This window comes from Triticum urartu, chromosome 3A (assembly GCF_056163025.1).
Source record: "Triticum urartu cultivar PI428250 chromosome 3A, HENAU_Tu73, whole genome shotgun sequence".
In the NCBI taxonomy this organism is placed as follows: domain Eukaryota; kingdom Viridiplantae; phylum Streptophyta; class Magnoliopsida; order Poales; family Poaceae; genus Triticum; species Triticum urartu.
In genome coordinates, this window is record NC_141875.1 from 61,886,909 (window position 1) to 61,901,427 (window position 14,519).

Here is a 14,519-nt window from a genome sequence, read left to right on the forward strand (position 1 = left end):
GGACGGAAATGAGGGTGCAAAAGTGTGGAGTTTCCCGCAAAAAAAGTGTGATGTAGTTTTCATAAAAAGGTCCGGTCGCGTCAGTTATTTCGGTACGGAGGGAGTAGCATTTCTCTGCCAGACGAAGAGAAGATTATTACTCGCAATAACAAAAAAAAACACAAGAGAAGGATAAATGGCGTGTGTCTGGAGTTGATAAATTGCAAAGCTTCACGAAAGTACAATGTGAGATTCCTCGGGTTCCGATTCCCATTTGACAGCAGCCACGGCACAAGTTTCCTTCCGAACAGTACAATTTGTCATCAGGGTCACCAACTTGAGTTTGAAACGCGTGCTATATATATCAGCAGTTCACGTTCAGCACTGCACGGCAGCATAAAGAGAGATTCTTCGAGTCTCAATTAGTAGCAGATAAATTTTCCAATCAGCATCTAGACCAGATAAATCTCTCCCTCCATCCAAGAATCTACTTTACCCGAGACTTTGCCGTGCGCTCATTGGGCTCAATCATATGCGATAAACGAAGTTCTATCCGCCGCGCCATCGCCTTCTTTCCCTCTTTATAAAAGGCCAGCAAGGAGCTCAGGCTTCTTCCAACACCACAATGGCTCACAACTTCGTGCCTGATGCATGGGGTTGGATCACCAGCCTGCCTCCATTCTCCCAGTGGCGCACCAACACCATGTCCCTCTGCATCTGCGCCACGCCTTCAGCGTCGGCGTCATCACAGCCGACATCAATGACCCTCTCGGTTGCCAAAACACCTCCCACCCAGCCTTCCTACCTCACCTTCTCCATCTCCGCCAACTACCGTGAGCCGATATTCCTGTGGACGTCAAAACCGGTCCACCTGAAAACCAAGGCGCAGCAATCCTTGGACGAGCAAGACATGGTGCAGCTGTTTGTGGACATCGTGAACCAGGTGCTGTGGTACGGGCCGGACAACAGCAGCAAGCCGTCCTTCCGGTTCCCCGGGGCGCAGCACCTCCATGGCGGCAGCTTCAGCGACGCGTTCAACATAGTCTTCTTGTCACTTGCTTTCCTGGTCTGCATCTACGAGGCGCCCCGCGACCTCCGCCGTGGGTGCCTGGACTCACTGAGGACCCAGCTGACCAGCCCAAAGTGCAGAGGCGCTGCAAAGACCCTCGTCAAAATGCTCGGCGCCAACCTCGAGGACCAGTGGATGCAGACGATGAATCTCGCGGTGACCAACTGGATGGTCGAGATGCGGTCCTCACACCACGCGCCCAGGGCAGCGTCACCGCTCTTCTCGTACGCCCTCCAGGCAAGCGGGCTCTGGAAGGTCCAGCTGTACTGCCCAGTGATCGCCATGGGCATGGAGGATCCTGCGGCAGCGGCGGCGCAGGATGAGCGCCTTCTCTTCTCACTCACTTATCAGCAACTTGAAGGCGTGGTCCAGCTAGCCTACAAAACAGTCAGAAGGGATAACTGGATTGATATCGAGGTAAAGGTGGATAACATAAGGTCAGTGGTATTCACATATACAGATTTCCATTCTCTTTGTCGCATTAACCATTTCTAAGCACCCCTGACCGCTGTCATCAATACCAAAAAATTAATAGAGAGAACAGCCGAGTTTTGTAGTTGACATTTCCTCAAAGGTCTAACTAACAACTTAGATCCTTGGAAGAGTAAAACTATTTTGTTGATGCCTACAGCAAGGCAACAACATGTTTTAGAAGTTCAAATGCTTGTTGATCTTAGCTGTGACTGGGCTAAATGTTTACTCAATCAAAAACACTGAAATCTAACAACTCAATTGTTTCAGTTAAGATACTGCCAACCGTAGAAAGCAAATTTCGAATTTCCTCATATATGTGAAGAACACTTACTGTGGCATTCCTCGATATCAGGTGCGACGTGGACCCTTTGGTCTCCGAGACCCTCATGGCGGAGCGCGGATATGGTTCTGAAGAGAAGCATTTCCCATCTCGTGTCATGCTGCAGATCACACCTATGCAACAAACAGATGTACTGTCAGTTTCAGTCAGCAAGTCATCCGACAACCCCACCCACGAGTTCGGTATTGAAAAAGGCTTCGAGGGCTCGTTCGATCCCCCAAACTCATTTGGTCTCAAGGCCTCTGTCACTGAAAGCCTCACGCTGGCCATGAAACCCTGGAAATTCGAGCAGTCCGTGCACGGAAACACTGCAACCTTGAACTGGTTTCTGCACGACGGCATGAACGGGAGGGAGGTTTGTGCTTCAAAGCCTTCCAAGCTTTCGCTGCTTCAGCCGAGGGCTTGGTTCCGTGACAGGTACTCAAATGCGTACCGCCCATTCACAAAGCAGGGCGGAATCATTTTTGCCCGCGATGAGTATGGAGACAGTGTAAACTGGAAGGTCTGTGGTGCAGCATTAGGAAAGACTATGGAGTGGGAAATCAGAGGCTGGATTTGGCTAACCTACTGGCCAAACAAACAAAGGACCTCTCACAGTGAGACAAGGTGGCTTGAATTCAGAGAATGTCTGCAACTTCCCCTTACAAAGTTTCCATAGTCTATCTGTAGTATTTCAAATGATGTGTATAGCAGTGTTAGTGGTGTGTGTGCATGTAAGACAGTAAGAGCTATAAATAAATAAATGAAGTTATTATATTGTAGTTTTGCTATACATTTAAGAGATAAGAGAAAGAAATTCCAAACGTGCCTCTTGGAGCAATATAACGCAAGTCCTTTTTGGTTTTTTTTTGGGGGGGGGGGGGGGGGGGGGGGTGCTAATCACATGTGCCATGTGGAACTATAATGCAACAATTAACTACTCAACATTCTGTGTATGTACCACTTTATCTCAAGAGATGACTTGAGTTCAACCAAACAAATAAAGCAACATGGCCAGCAAAGCAAGCTCTTTAAATATGGATAGTTTTTACTACACATGAACTCAACATGTAGGGCAACTTCTTCTACCCGTTGGCTTGTAGTAGTATAACAGTTACGCAGTAAGATGAAAACCATAAATGCCTACAAAGCTTTATGCTACAGACACTATAGCTCTAATATGAAAAGACTCTTAAGCCCATCAAATTCCATATATGTACTCTTCATTTACTTACATTGTTTATCAGCATTCAATTCCATAATTATCATGTCGAGAACTTCAACTTTGGAGTAATCATATGTAACTTCAACTTTCTTTTTTGAGGGACTATGCAACTTTAACTGTGTAAAGCAGTTTTAAAGCTCTTTTTCTATAAGAAGAAAATAAAAGGAAATGGAAAAAACACTATGATAGGTTCCTCGACATCCATCAGCATGCTTACAAAAACGCGAACATTTTTTTCATGGAGATCAACTGGAACCTGCCTAGACTTGTCGATGCAAAGTTCTCCATGTCACCACTTGGCCATGTGCTGCCGGAGGTGAGAAGCGGCAGGAGGTGAATGTGCTCCTACACCCTGTAGCGGAGATGCTGGAATATAAACTGGTGATGTTGCTCCGCAAAGATCACCAGGTATGATAGATTGTGGCTGGACATAAGGTCCTCCTGGTGAATGAAACAAAGCTATCACTGGTGGTCGTATGGCGGGGCACCTGGTGATGCTGTGGTTTGAGCTGGTGAAGACTTAGGTGGCAGCACCATTGCAGGCCTCTCAGATCTCCCTGCAATGTACAAGGAACAAATAAACAATTACTCTGCATGACCTAAGGATTGAGGAATATTTTATTATTAAATTGCCCTTTATTGCAGAACAATGTAATGCAACCACATAAGGCATTCTGAGAAAGTAACAGAGAAATAACCCGAGAATGACACTCCTCACAGGTTGCACACATCACAAATTATTACGAACAAAAAGATACACATAATACAGGTAGATGAATCAGACCAGAACAACATGCTCCATTTTATAGGTCCATCAGAAGGTGAACTATGGAAGCTCTACATTGAACACAGATCTCAGTATCTCATAGCAAGCAACGCGACAGAAATTTGATCTTAGGGCTTCATGCTGAAAGACTAAATACAGCTGGAACACTGGAAAAATATGGTTTCTCTACTATGTGCCGTCCACATAATATCCACACTCACCGTGACTAATATACATTTTTTTACAGAAGATCTCTCCCTCCCTTCCCCCCGATTCCCGTCGCGTGTGTGCATCATCCATCAGAGTGTGCTTTCCACTCACCGTGACTAATATACATTTTTTTACAGAAGATCTCTCCCTCCCTTCCCCCCGATTCCCGGCGCGTGTGTGCGTCATCCATCAGAGTGTGCTTTCCACTCACCGTGACTAATACACATTTTTTTACAGAAGATCTCTCCCTCCCTTCCCCCCGATTCCCGTCGCGTGTGTGCGTCATCCATCAGAGTGTGGTTTCCACTCACCGCCCTCACACCTCCTCCCACCCACAGCTATGCGCCGAGCACCACTTTTAGCCCCCCCCCCCCCCCCCCCCCGCGCGCACGGCAGCTCAGAGCAAGCGGCGGTATAAATTCCATCCAATTCCGGACTCACCCCTCCAGAATCACCAAACCCTAGCCAGTTCGGAGGCGGTGGAGCTAGAGTTGGAGCCATGGTAAGGGAGGTTGCTATGTTCTTCCGTCACATTTTTTACATTTCATTTCTTGTATTTGGATGAACATATGAATGAATCAAATTTGGAGTACTAGTATCATGAACCATTTCTAAGTTCCACCTCAAAATTATGAAAAAAAAAAAATCACAATCTGAATGGAACCACTACTCTTCTTTCTAAATGTTTCACCTCAAAAGAATGTTCTTGACCAAGAACTTATTGAGTGCAATCGATATAATCTCGGATGGAATTCATCCTAAGCATTTCTTGAACAAAAATGTTCTTCAAAAATATCATCAACAAAGATAACAATGAAAATAATGAAGGATACAATTAAACAGATTACAAACACATATAATTTCAGATGCAACTAAACAAATTAGAACAGAATTCGGATGCAGCTAAAACATTTTCATTTTTGTTCAACAAAATTCTGGTGCCTTTGCCTCTATAGGTATTAAAGTTGCAGCTTGTAAATGTAAGATACACACAAATCTTGGAACATTGTACACTGTTGGATAACCCCCATGTAGTAGTGGGAAAACCAAACTCCCAGAACACTATCCATAACTTGATACTAGTAAAGATTAGTTGCATACTTCATCACACAAAAAAAGGGAACAACAAAATTAGTTAATACCTTGAGCTGCAGATGATGGTGCAACTTCCCCTAGAAAATCTTGAGCTGGTGATTTGTTTACAGAAGCTTCCTTGTAGCTATCAACAAGTCCCATCTGGCTGTGAGGTAAAGTGGGATCTTCTTTTTGGAGTAATGAGTAATACTTTCTGTTCACCTTTTCTATTTCTCGGTAACGCTCTATTTGAAGTTGTGATTTCTGTCAAAAAATAGATGTGAAGCCAAAGAACACGTGAGAAATCTCACGACTAGCATAAGCAAATGAGCAAAATGCATTCACAGTACTTAAACTTGAGCTGTATGCGCACTTTAGTCACTGTACTTTGAAAACCTCAAGTTATGGTTGCTAAAGACGTTTGAGAGGCCTATCTACGGTCACTGGTTCCGGTACCGTAAGTATTTCGGTGAGTTGGCATACGTACAATATGAGCGGCATTTGACCGTAGGTGGGCTCTTCGAGCGTCTTCAGTGACCATAAATTGAGGGTTCCACAATACTACAGTAACCAAAGTGTGCTCATGGAACAAGTTTGAGTACCATAAATGCATTTTACTCTAACAAATTTACAGTAGAACATAGAAAAAATTAAATGCAAACCTTCTGTTCATGGGCTTTTCTAAGCAAATTGATGTGATGTTTGTACATTTTCGACATATCTTCCTGTGGCTGGTCACTAGCAGATAGGACTTGGTTGAGCTCTTCCTCGAAAAAAAGGAGTTGGCTGAGCTGCTCAGGACCAGGTGATGTATTTGGCTGAAATCCTGTTTGGCTCCTGCCTTCAGAGTGTGCTATTTCAAGAGGGACATGATGCATTGCGGTTGATGATTGCATTTCAGGGTGCAAATTCTGAAGTGCCCTCGTGCCCAATGTACTTGTTCCTTCTGCTTCTGCAGGCCGATCATGTACTGTGGCTGATTGTTGTATTTCAGACTGCAGCTTATCAGTTGTCACCATTGCCAAAGTGCCTGCTGGTTCTTCTCCTGCGTGCAGATCCCATGAAGGTTCTACACTTTGACGAGCATTCATACTTCCTAGCAAAGGCATGCCAGACAGATCAGTCTTTTCAAATAAAACATCCTGCATTGAGGTTGATGGTTGCATTTCAGGCTGCGAACCGTGGACTGCTAATGCGCCCAGTATACCTCCCCATTCTGCCTCTGTAGGTTGATACTGCATTGACTGTAAACATGTCGTGGCCTCCATGCCAGGAATACCTGCTGGCTCTGCTTCTGCAGGTGGATGGGGCAAGGTTGCTAAACTTTGTTGGGCAGGCAGATTTCTCAATTGTTGCATATGCATGCTCGATCCACATATCTGAGTTGCTCCAATTCTCAGGATTTGTTTATTCTGTGAGTGTGTCACTAAATTTGATATCTCAGCTTGTTGTTTATGAAGGATATTATTTTCTCTAAAAGAGAAAACATCATCCACTAAATCAATTCTTCTCTCCACAGCCATGTTGGGAAATACATCAACTGACACATGGCATTCTCTTTGCTGTGTGACAGACACATGACATTCTCTTTGCTGTGTGACTGACACATTGGTAGCTTCATCAGTTTCTTCGGCAGCAACTTGGGCTGGTTCTTCTATGTTCTGTAGCATTCTATTGATTGATTGTCTTAGCTCAGATATATAGCTCCAACAAGGAGATTTTCCATCCAGTAAATTTAACCAAAATACAGATGGATCCCCATCCAGCATAGACATTCCCTCCTTTTCACCAATTACAGTAATGCTTCTTGAATAAAACTCCCCACTCATATTAGCTTTTGATATGTACACACTGTTTATTTTGGAGCTGTCTTCTGTATATGTGGGTAATTTTGTTACGAACTCTAAAATCACTTCATCCATAAAACTGGTGCCCCTTTCAGAATGCTTACTTGAATACCTATCTTGCAGAAGCTCATCAAATCTGGTGAAGAGAAATTGTGCACCCCAACTGAGCAAGGAATGGCTTGAACTGTGCATTACATCCTGGATGTTGCTATCAATAAGCCTGCCCTGCTTTGCAAGCACAAAGTTGTTCTCCTCCACTGTGAAAGGAGTATACAATCGGAAAATGCTCACATACTTAAGTTGTGACTCTATGTTGATTCTTTGAAGAGCTTTCAGGTCATTAGATGGGTTCCAGTCACTGCTATATATGATGACTGCATCAACTGATAGTAGCTTAATGCTTGGGAGGCATGCACGACTTTCAATCAGTAAAACAAATCTCCCCTTGGTCTTGTCATTGAACATATCAATTGCCGCCTGTTTACTTGACATCACCGCACCACATTTGACATGTTCATAAGACTCAGGGCCAAATCTGTGACACACAACACCTTCCAGAATGTCACCCATTGGATTTGCACCTGCTCCACCAGACTGCCGTAGTACAAAAAAAGTATAAAAAGCATGATGAGCTCAGAGAAAATAAGGTTTGTCATTGAAGTTGAAGATTAAAGATGAGCATCAAGAGAATAATTCAAAAAAGAAATGAGAACATTGACAGATACTTGAGGGGACATGTTCACACCAGTATGTAAAGAGTGCCTATACACCGCGAGAGGAAATCATTCAAGTGTGTATCACATAAAATAAATAGGGAGATCAGATACTGTGTACATTATTCTTGCCAAAGAATCACCCATCATATAAGACATAAGTAAAGGAGGGCAGTGCTTGAGTATCTCACCTGAAAAAGAACAATTACTCTCAACCTCCTGTTGCTGATCTCTTTAAGCATTTTGTCAAGAAGTAGTAGCTTGTCGCTTGCGTGCACTCCAATATCTACTGTTTCGGTCATATCAGGATTGTTGACAGGTGAATCTTCCAGACATTCACGGAGGTAAGGGTGATTACAGCACTGTTACACAACGATAATAACAGATCAAAGTCAGTGACAGTGTCAATACGGTACCTTCACAGAAAAAGGTAGCAATGTACATAGCATATAGGCTGTCTATTTATTGCCATGCAAGCATGAATAGTTGCAAAGCTAACCTTTGAGAGAGACAAGAGAATGTCCCGAAGAGCTTCAACACTATTAGCTTTCTTCTTAGACTGGAGGACAGATGAATTTGAAAGCAGAATGGAACAATAGACACCTAGCTGCACTTGTGAAATGTAAGCAGGAACCCAGTGCTCTAGAAATTTTGAAGAATCTGCTTTGCGCTCATATGCAATATGATGTGCAAATATTATTTTTGACTTCTCAAGGGCATCAGCAGTGTCAACATAGCCGCTATTATCTTTCTGTCCCGATCTAAGGAAAGCTAGCATGTTCCTGTACTCAGGGATATCCTGCAAAATAGCAAGATTTGGCAAGGCTTGTTTGCAGTACAGAAACAACCATACAGAGCAGAGCTGTTGATAAGTACCTCAATTGGGGAGCTTACAAGCAACACTCTAAAACCAGTACAAAGTTGCTTCAGCTGTTCCAGATATTTTAGAGCAAAGTGTTGATAATAATCAACTATGATTGCCTCCCAACCAATACGTGCAATAGGCTCAATGTCCTGTGTTATGGGGCAGAGAGATCACAATTAAATGGAAACATAAACTTAAAAGATGAGCTAGGGCCTAGAGGACCAGTAATGACAACAACAATATGATATGAAGATGCAATTTCTGTGGTCTTAATGTGTAAGCAGCACTAATTGTGCTAAGAACAAGAGGACTCTTAGCACTTACCTCTAAGATAGCCTCAGGATGGGATAAGAGAACTTGTGACGTTATGTGGTTTCCGTTCTCGAAGAACTGCTGAGCTTGAATCGACTTGAGCATGTCTTTCCGCCCATCATGCACAACAACATTGATATGTGGTGCTAATTTATTGAACTGAACCTCCCATAAGGAGAGAGAAGCAGTAGTAGTGACAATCAGAAAAGGTTGGCGAGCATCAGCTAACACAACCATTGTGAATAAGATGGTCTTTAATATATGTTCCTGCATGATAGCGTTGATACATGAATTAAATACTGTTCATTTTGGGTATGTTTGGTTCAAAACTAACTTTGCCACAGCTCAGCTTAGGAAATGTGTGGCTTGCCACGGAAGAATGAAGCTACAGGGTTGCAAAAGTAGAGAAAAGTGTGGCTAGCATTTTTTGTGCAAGATTGTACATCTCACCATGCAAATTTCTGGAACTACTTATTTTAGGGGATTTCTAGAACTACAAAACAAGAATTCAGGTGGAAAGCTCGGAAATAAGAACAAAGCCTCTCCTTTTGTCAGAAGTACCTTTTTGTGTAAGACTGAAATACTAGTTCCTACCTTATCATCAACAAGAACAGAGCCATGAGATTTAGACCAGGACTCCAGGAGCTTGTTGACACAATATAAATGGTCATTGTCAAAATCAGGATGGCACCCATCTGGCAGTCTCTGAAGTTTCTGAACTGGGCATTGCTTAACCTGTAAAGTCCAGTAATTATATGTACAAAAAACATTAGTCTTATTTTACAGATTGTGTTAAGGAGAAAAAAAGGGCAGTTCAACAAACATGCATCAGTCTTCACCACACATACATAACATACAGAGTAAGAACGGACTCATAGCAAATAAAAGGAGATGATATAATGTCAATGTTGTGATAATTCAACAAGGATACGAGAAACTCACGTGTGAAAGAAAAAATATGGTGCAGTGAATGTGTACTTAGCAGTTAGAAGACCAGTTACACTAATTTTATGTTTTCAAAGTTCCAATGACTAGTACAACCACATCTTAAACAGCCATGGAATCTAATTATCACAAGATGACATACTAACATGTAGGTAACACAAATATCATAATGGTTATGCTTTATAGCATACAGATTAAGTCCACTTTACAACCCCCAACTAACCACATGTAGGTAACACAAAGCAGCCATCTATTTCCACTTTAAACCAACAGTGTTTAACTTACCCCCTCCCCCCTCCCTCAACTCTATAACCGGTTAGAATACAACCTCAAACTGCCGATACCAGTTAAATTACCCCCCTGAAATGATTGGTTGGTGGTTCTGCGTGACTTGATATCCAATTTGAGTATTTGACTGGTCAGAGCTGATGTGGCATCCACTTGAGCACCAGCATGTCCGTTGTCTGCTCACTCAGAAGGTTTTGGTGTCGGATTTTGTTCTGCTTTCCGGTTGGGTGGCTCAGGGGGTACATTAAACCATCTGGTTAGTTGGTTGTAAAGTGGACTTATCACTTACAGCATATCACGAAGATGTAATTCATATAATGAACTATAAAACTAAAAACTTACAAAGAGTAATAGCATATATCACAAAAATTACTATTTCCTGTTACGCCTTTGTTTTTGTGGAAGTAGATGGCTGCTTTGGTGCTTCACGGTTGTTCTCATATTTCTTTTTAAGTTCATCAGCCTCAAACGTATATAAAACAGGGTAATGTTTCACCAGACAGGATCACCTTTAATTGTCTCGAAGCTGGACCTTCTTTCTGAATGCTAATGGGTCCGCCATCTCCAGGCATGCTCTTGTGCTAACACAACATCGAAATAGTATTATGATAGAAAATGTAAAACCCCACTTCCATTTTTGGACAATGGAGATACATCTCCGGCCTCTACAAGCCAGAGAATGGACACAACCATGAACCCAACTCACATTGATGCATAAAAATGAGAAAGCACACGGTGAATAAGGGATAGGGACAGGCACATCGATTGCGGATTTGATCACTTCGAGTTTTTTTTTCTTTTTTCTCGCGTAGGGATGGCTTTGGTCTTATATGACTTTGCTATTCGCCAGCGTGTTTTTGTGTGTGTGCGTTTGTGTTGGCTGTGTGTATCTTAGTTATGCAGAGGCCGGGTGTGTGCTCATTGTGTTTGTATCCTCTTGATGCTTCATTTTGAGTCAATAAATTCACCCTTTGTCGAAAAAAGGGACAAGGGAGCCGGTGTAAGTTGGAAGTTGCTGAAGGAAACAACGTCTAACTATATTATACTTCAGAGTGATACCTGTTCGGAATAAATAGTTGGAAATGGCTCACTTCTTAACGATGATGAACCACTTCGTCTGCAAAATAAGGTTAACACAGAATAAACATGTATTCCAAGTGCATGTTCAATATCAAATAAACAGCAACACAGTGACAAATAAAGCACCTTGTATGCCCAATGGATTGACCTCTGTCTTCCACTGCAAGGCTGCTTTCAGCCAGTCTGTTTTGTGGGCACAAATCAGTAAGTCTGTGTGGCTGCACCTGCAACGATCGACAAGAAAAAAGTTAGTCCTTACCATTGTTTTTAAATGGTCCTAGAGGACAAGGGCACTGACTGCTGTGTAGCGGCTGTTGCAGTGCTGCTATAGCCTTCCAAGCTTTTGCTGCTTCCTGCAGATTCCATGACAGGTACCTAAATGTGTACCGTCCATTCACCAAACAGGATGGCGTCATGTTTGTCCGCGATGTGCACAGAGACAATTTCTGGTGAAAGGTCTGCCGTGAAGTCTAGATTTGATTAACCTACTAGCTTAACACACAAAGGACCTCTTACAGTAAGACACGACGGCTTGAATGGAGTGTGCATGCAACTTTTCGTTGCAAAGTTCCATAACAATTATGTACTGCTTACAATGATTGAATGGCAGTAGTAGTGGTATGCTACTAAGTACTAACAGTTTACTGACCTTTCTACAGCAATTCAATATATAGTAAGACCTGCAGAAATATGACTTCCTAATATGCCTCAATTTAATGCCAACCCTAAGCGCTATCCCGAGTTCCTACCAGCCATTTTCAAGGGCTAACTCGAGTCCAGCCAAACAAATAAGAAAAGATATCAACAGAGTAAGCTCATTAAATATGGACTCAACTTTTACCATAGTACATGAACTCAACGCACAGGACAACTTCTTGTACCCGTTGACTTATGGTATAAAGCTATTCTCTCCAGTAAGATGAAAACCATAAGTGACTACAGAGCTTCGGGTTGCAGATAATTTGAAGTATTTCCTAGCAGCTAGAATGAAAGTTATCCCTATTGCTCCGCATGACTACAACCCTCATAGCTAAAACCCTAATATGAGAAAAGACTAAACCCATCATCACCATCTTGGTACTCTTCATGTGCTTCCATTTTTACATCAGCACTCAACTCCACAATTATCATGTCAAGAACTTCCTCGACGTTGAAGTAATCATAACTTACGTTCGCTTCTTTATGTAAAGCCTTCCCTTTTGGTTGGGATACATCCAGGGTCTTGTGCTCCTCATGGGTACTTCTCAAATCATTGCTCACTTCTTTCTTCACCTTACGTGCCACGGTCCCTGCAGACTCAGACTCATCCTTAGCATCAGACCGATGCAGCGCAGCTGTCGGCCCATTTGAGATAAGAGAAGGAGGAGACTCCGATTCATCCTTCCCATCAGAAGGATGTGACGCAGCGGTTGCCCCATTAGACGTCAGCAATGGAGGTGCCAGCGTGCAACCAGAGTTGGCATCCGGGGACTGCTCTGAGAAGTTGACACGTGCTTTGGCGCCATACATTGCCCTTGCCGCATCATCATATGCACGTGCAGCTTCGACTGCAGTAGGGAATGAACCAAGCCACAGCCGATTGCCACGGTTGGGCTCACGGATCTCAGCAACCCATTTCCCCCACGTCCTCTGCCTCACACCGCGGTAAGCGCAGTTTGAATTCTCTGGACCTCCTTTCCCTGCCATGCACCCTTTCTTGGAACCCTTGGCCGGTGCTTTCCGGGATCCATTCTCTTGCTGGAGCTTCTGGTTTTCCTCCTTCCACTTCTTGATGGTTTCAGCAACCGAATCAGGACCGGTGCTTCTCCTGCGCACTTTCTTCTTCCTGTTCATCAAGGCAATCCATATCACAAGTGAAAACACTTTGAAACAAAAAACATAACCAGCCAGTCATATAAATCTTTCTCACAAAAAAAGTCGTATAAATCTAAAACAGAACGAAGCAGGGCTATCCTTGTTTCCTTGGTGGAAAAAGTCAAGGAGATTATTATCACTTGGGTTGGGTACCAACCGCAATCGAGCCCCCGAGGATATAGTTTATGATGCTATGCACCAGCAAAATCGTACCGCCATGGCATGGGCAATCCCCGACCGCCGCCATGGACATGGGGACTTCTGCATCCGATTCAGAGGAGGGCGCCGCCTCACCCGACCTAACACCGACAGTTCGCCACGCACCGCTCTGAATCTCGCCGAACTCCAGTCCCCAACCGAGAAGGCGGAGGAAACCATAATTCTGTAGCCGGCGGAAACCCGGCGAACCGAACTGAAGGGCGGCCGCCGACCTAGGGCGACCACCGCCGACCTACGACTAGTCCGACACGCGCCGCGGTAACAGGAAACGAACAGCGGATAGCTACTTTAGATGGGCATGTTTCACGGTACCGAACAACCGCGGAAACACGCGCAAATTCCATGTCGCGGCGACGGCGCGCCGCCGCCGCCTCAGCAATGCCCGTAGATTCGAGCGAAAACGCGGCGGGATAGAGGTGGGGGTGGAGGGAGTGGTTCCGGCGCTCACCTTTCCTGCCCGGGGCAGTCTCCTTCCCGCTTGCTACCCCCGGTCTCCATGGAGCGAGAAGAGGGACGAGAGAGATCTCCTCTCGCTTCGGCTGCTCTCCCCTCGCCGCCTCCGCGGCCGCTCCCTTATCCGGGCGGCGCCACCAACCAGATCTCCCGCGGCCGGCCGGCGGTGGCACCCGCGCCGGATCTCTCCCCGCCTCGCCTCAGCTCCGCATGCAGCCCGCCCTGTCGGCCGGTGTCGGTCGGTGCTCCCCGCTCTCCCGCCCCGCTGCCGCCGCCTTGGTTTTGACGTGGGGTGCGGGGTCAGGGGCGGGGGTGGGGTGGGGTGGGGGTGGGTCAACACGAGTGGCACGGCCGTCACCCGCTCTCTGCCCCCGTTTTAACTGGGGCGGTGCCCGTGCTGTGCTGGCCGCCTCCACAGCACAGCGGTGGCTCTCCTCCCGTGCCAGTATGCCACCACGGCCAGTAAAGGCAAGTCGTAACTTGCAGGCAGCCTTCCAAACGAACTCGATTCCCTCTGGATTCGCTGATATCGTATCACCGTCGGGCGCCGATTTCAAATTTCGTTTCCGCCGTTCCCCTTTTGATGGAAAGAGGGAGCGGGAGAGGCTGAATCTCAACATTTTTCGGGTGATGTTGCCACTAAAGAGATGGATGTAGGGTTTGTTTGGAATGCTGTCTCGAGCTGCCCTACCAATTTTCGGCATCGGTGTGCACGTGGACCTCCGCCGACTTTTTGTAGTCGGTTCTGTTTTTACGCCACACGTGTTGGCGAAACCGAGGATGTAAATTCCCTCGTCAAATTATTGACGCCCCTGAGTTTGGTGGGG

At 44.9% G+C, this 14,519-nt stretch overlaps 3 protein-coding genes across 3 annotated transcripts; 1 reads left to right on the plus strand and 2 right to left on the minus strand.

Annotated features, from left to right (window-relative positions):
- Positions 1–604: 604 nt before the first annotated feature.
- Positions 605–2,623, plus strand: LOC125542839 (uncharacterized). The gene is made up of 2 exons (XM_048706063.2): positions 605–1,485; positions 1,875–2,623. Exons 1-2 carry the CDS (start codon positions 605–607, stop codon positions 2,518–2,520), a joined length of 1,527 nt encoding a protein of 508 aa, XP_048562020.2. The 3' UTR covers positions 2,521–2,623.
- LOC125530935 (uncharacterized) lies at positions 1,411–11,653 on the minus strand. The gene is made up of 13 exons (XM_087546372.1): positions 11,293–11,653; positions 11,146–11,203; positions 10,596–10,667; positions 9,448–9,588; positions 8,866–9,120; positions 8,553–8,690; positions 8,176–8,475; positions 7,868–8,038; positions 5,779–7,557; positions 5,185–5,380; positions 3,327–3,623; positions 1,854–1,975; positions 1,411–1,425 (listed from the first exon to the last, which is right to left on the minus strand). Exons 3-11 carry the CDS (start codon positions 10,656–10,658, stop codon positions 3,529–3,531), a joined length of 3,138 nt encoding a protein of 1,045 aa, XP_087402498.1. The 5' UTR covers positions 10,659–10,667; positions 11,146–11,203; positions 11,293–11,653; the 3' UTR covers positions 1,411–1,425; positions 1,854–1,975; positions 3,327–3,528.
- A 312-nt stretch (positions 11,654–11,965) lies between these two features.
- On the minus strand, positions 11,966–14,044 carry LOC147978553 (dehydration-responsive element-binding protein 2A-like). Its single transcript, XM_087546373.1, has 2 exons — positions 13,688–14,044; positions 11,966–12,991 (listed from the first exon to the last, which is right to left on the minus strand). The coding sequence occupies exons 1-2, from the start codon at positions 13,735–13,737 to the stop codon at positions 12,205–12,207; spliced, it is 837 nt and encodes a 278-aa protein (XP_087402499.1). The 5' UTR covers positions 13,738–14,044; the 3' UTR covers positions 11,966–12,204.
- Positions 14,045–14,519: the final 475 nt, after the last annotated feature.

Excerpts from the sequence above, each read along its gene's own strand:
- LOC125530935 (XM_087546372.1), bottom strand. The coding sequence starts at position 10,658 with ATGCCTGGAGATGGCGGACCCATTAGCATTCAGAAAGAAGGTCCAGCT. Across the intron at positions 9,121-9,447 it reads CTGTTCTTGTTGATGATAAG|GAACATATATTAAAGACCAT; the intron begins GTAGGAACTAGT and ends GCTATCATGCAG. Across the intron at positions 8,691-8,865 it reads ATCCTGAGGCTATCTTAGAG|GACATTGAGCCTATTGCACG; the intron begins GTAAGTGCTAAG and ends CCCATAACACAG.
- LOC125542839 (XM_048706063.2), top strand. The coding sequence starts at position 605 with ATGGCTCACAACTTCGTGCCTGATGCATGGGGTTGGATCACCAGCCTG. Across the intron at positions 1,486-1,874 it reads GTAAAGGTGGATAACATAAG|GTGCGACGTGGACCCTTTGG; the intron begins GTCAGTGGTATT and ends CCTCGATATCAG.
- LOC147978553 (XM_087546373.1), bottom strand. The coding sequence starts at position 13,737 with ATGGAGACCGGGGGTAGCAAGCGGGAAGGAGACTGCCCCGGGCAGGAA. Across the intron at positions 12,992-13,687 it reads GACTGCCCCGGGCAGGAAAG|GAAGAAGAAAGTGCGCAGGA; the intron begins GTGAGCGCCGGA and ends CTTGATGAACAG.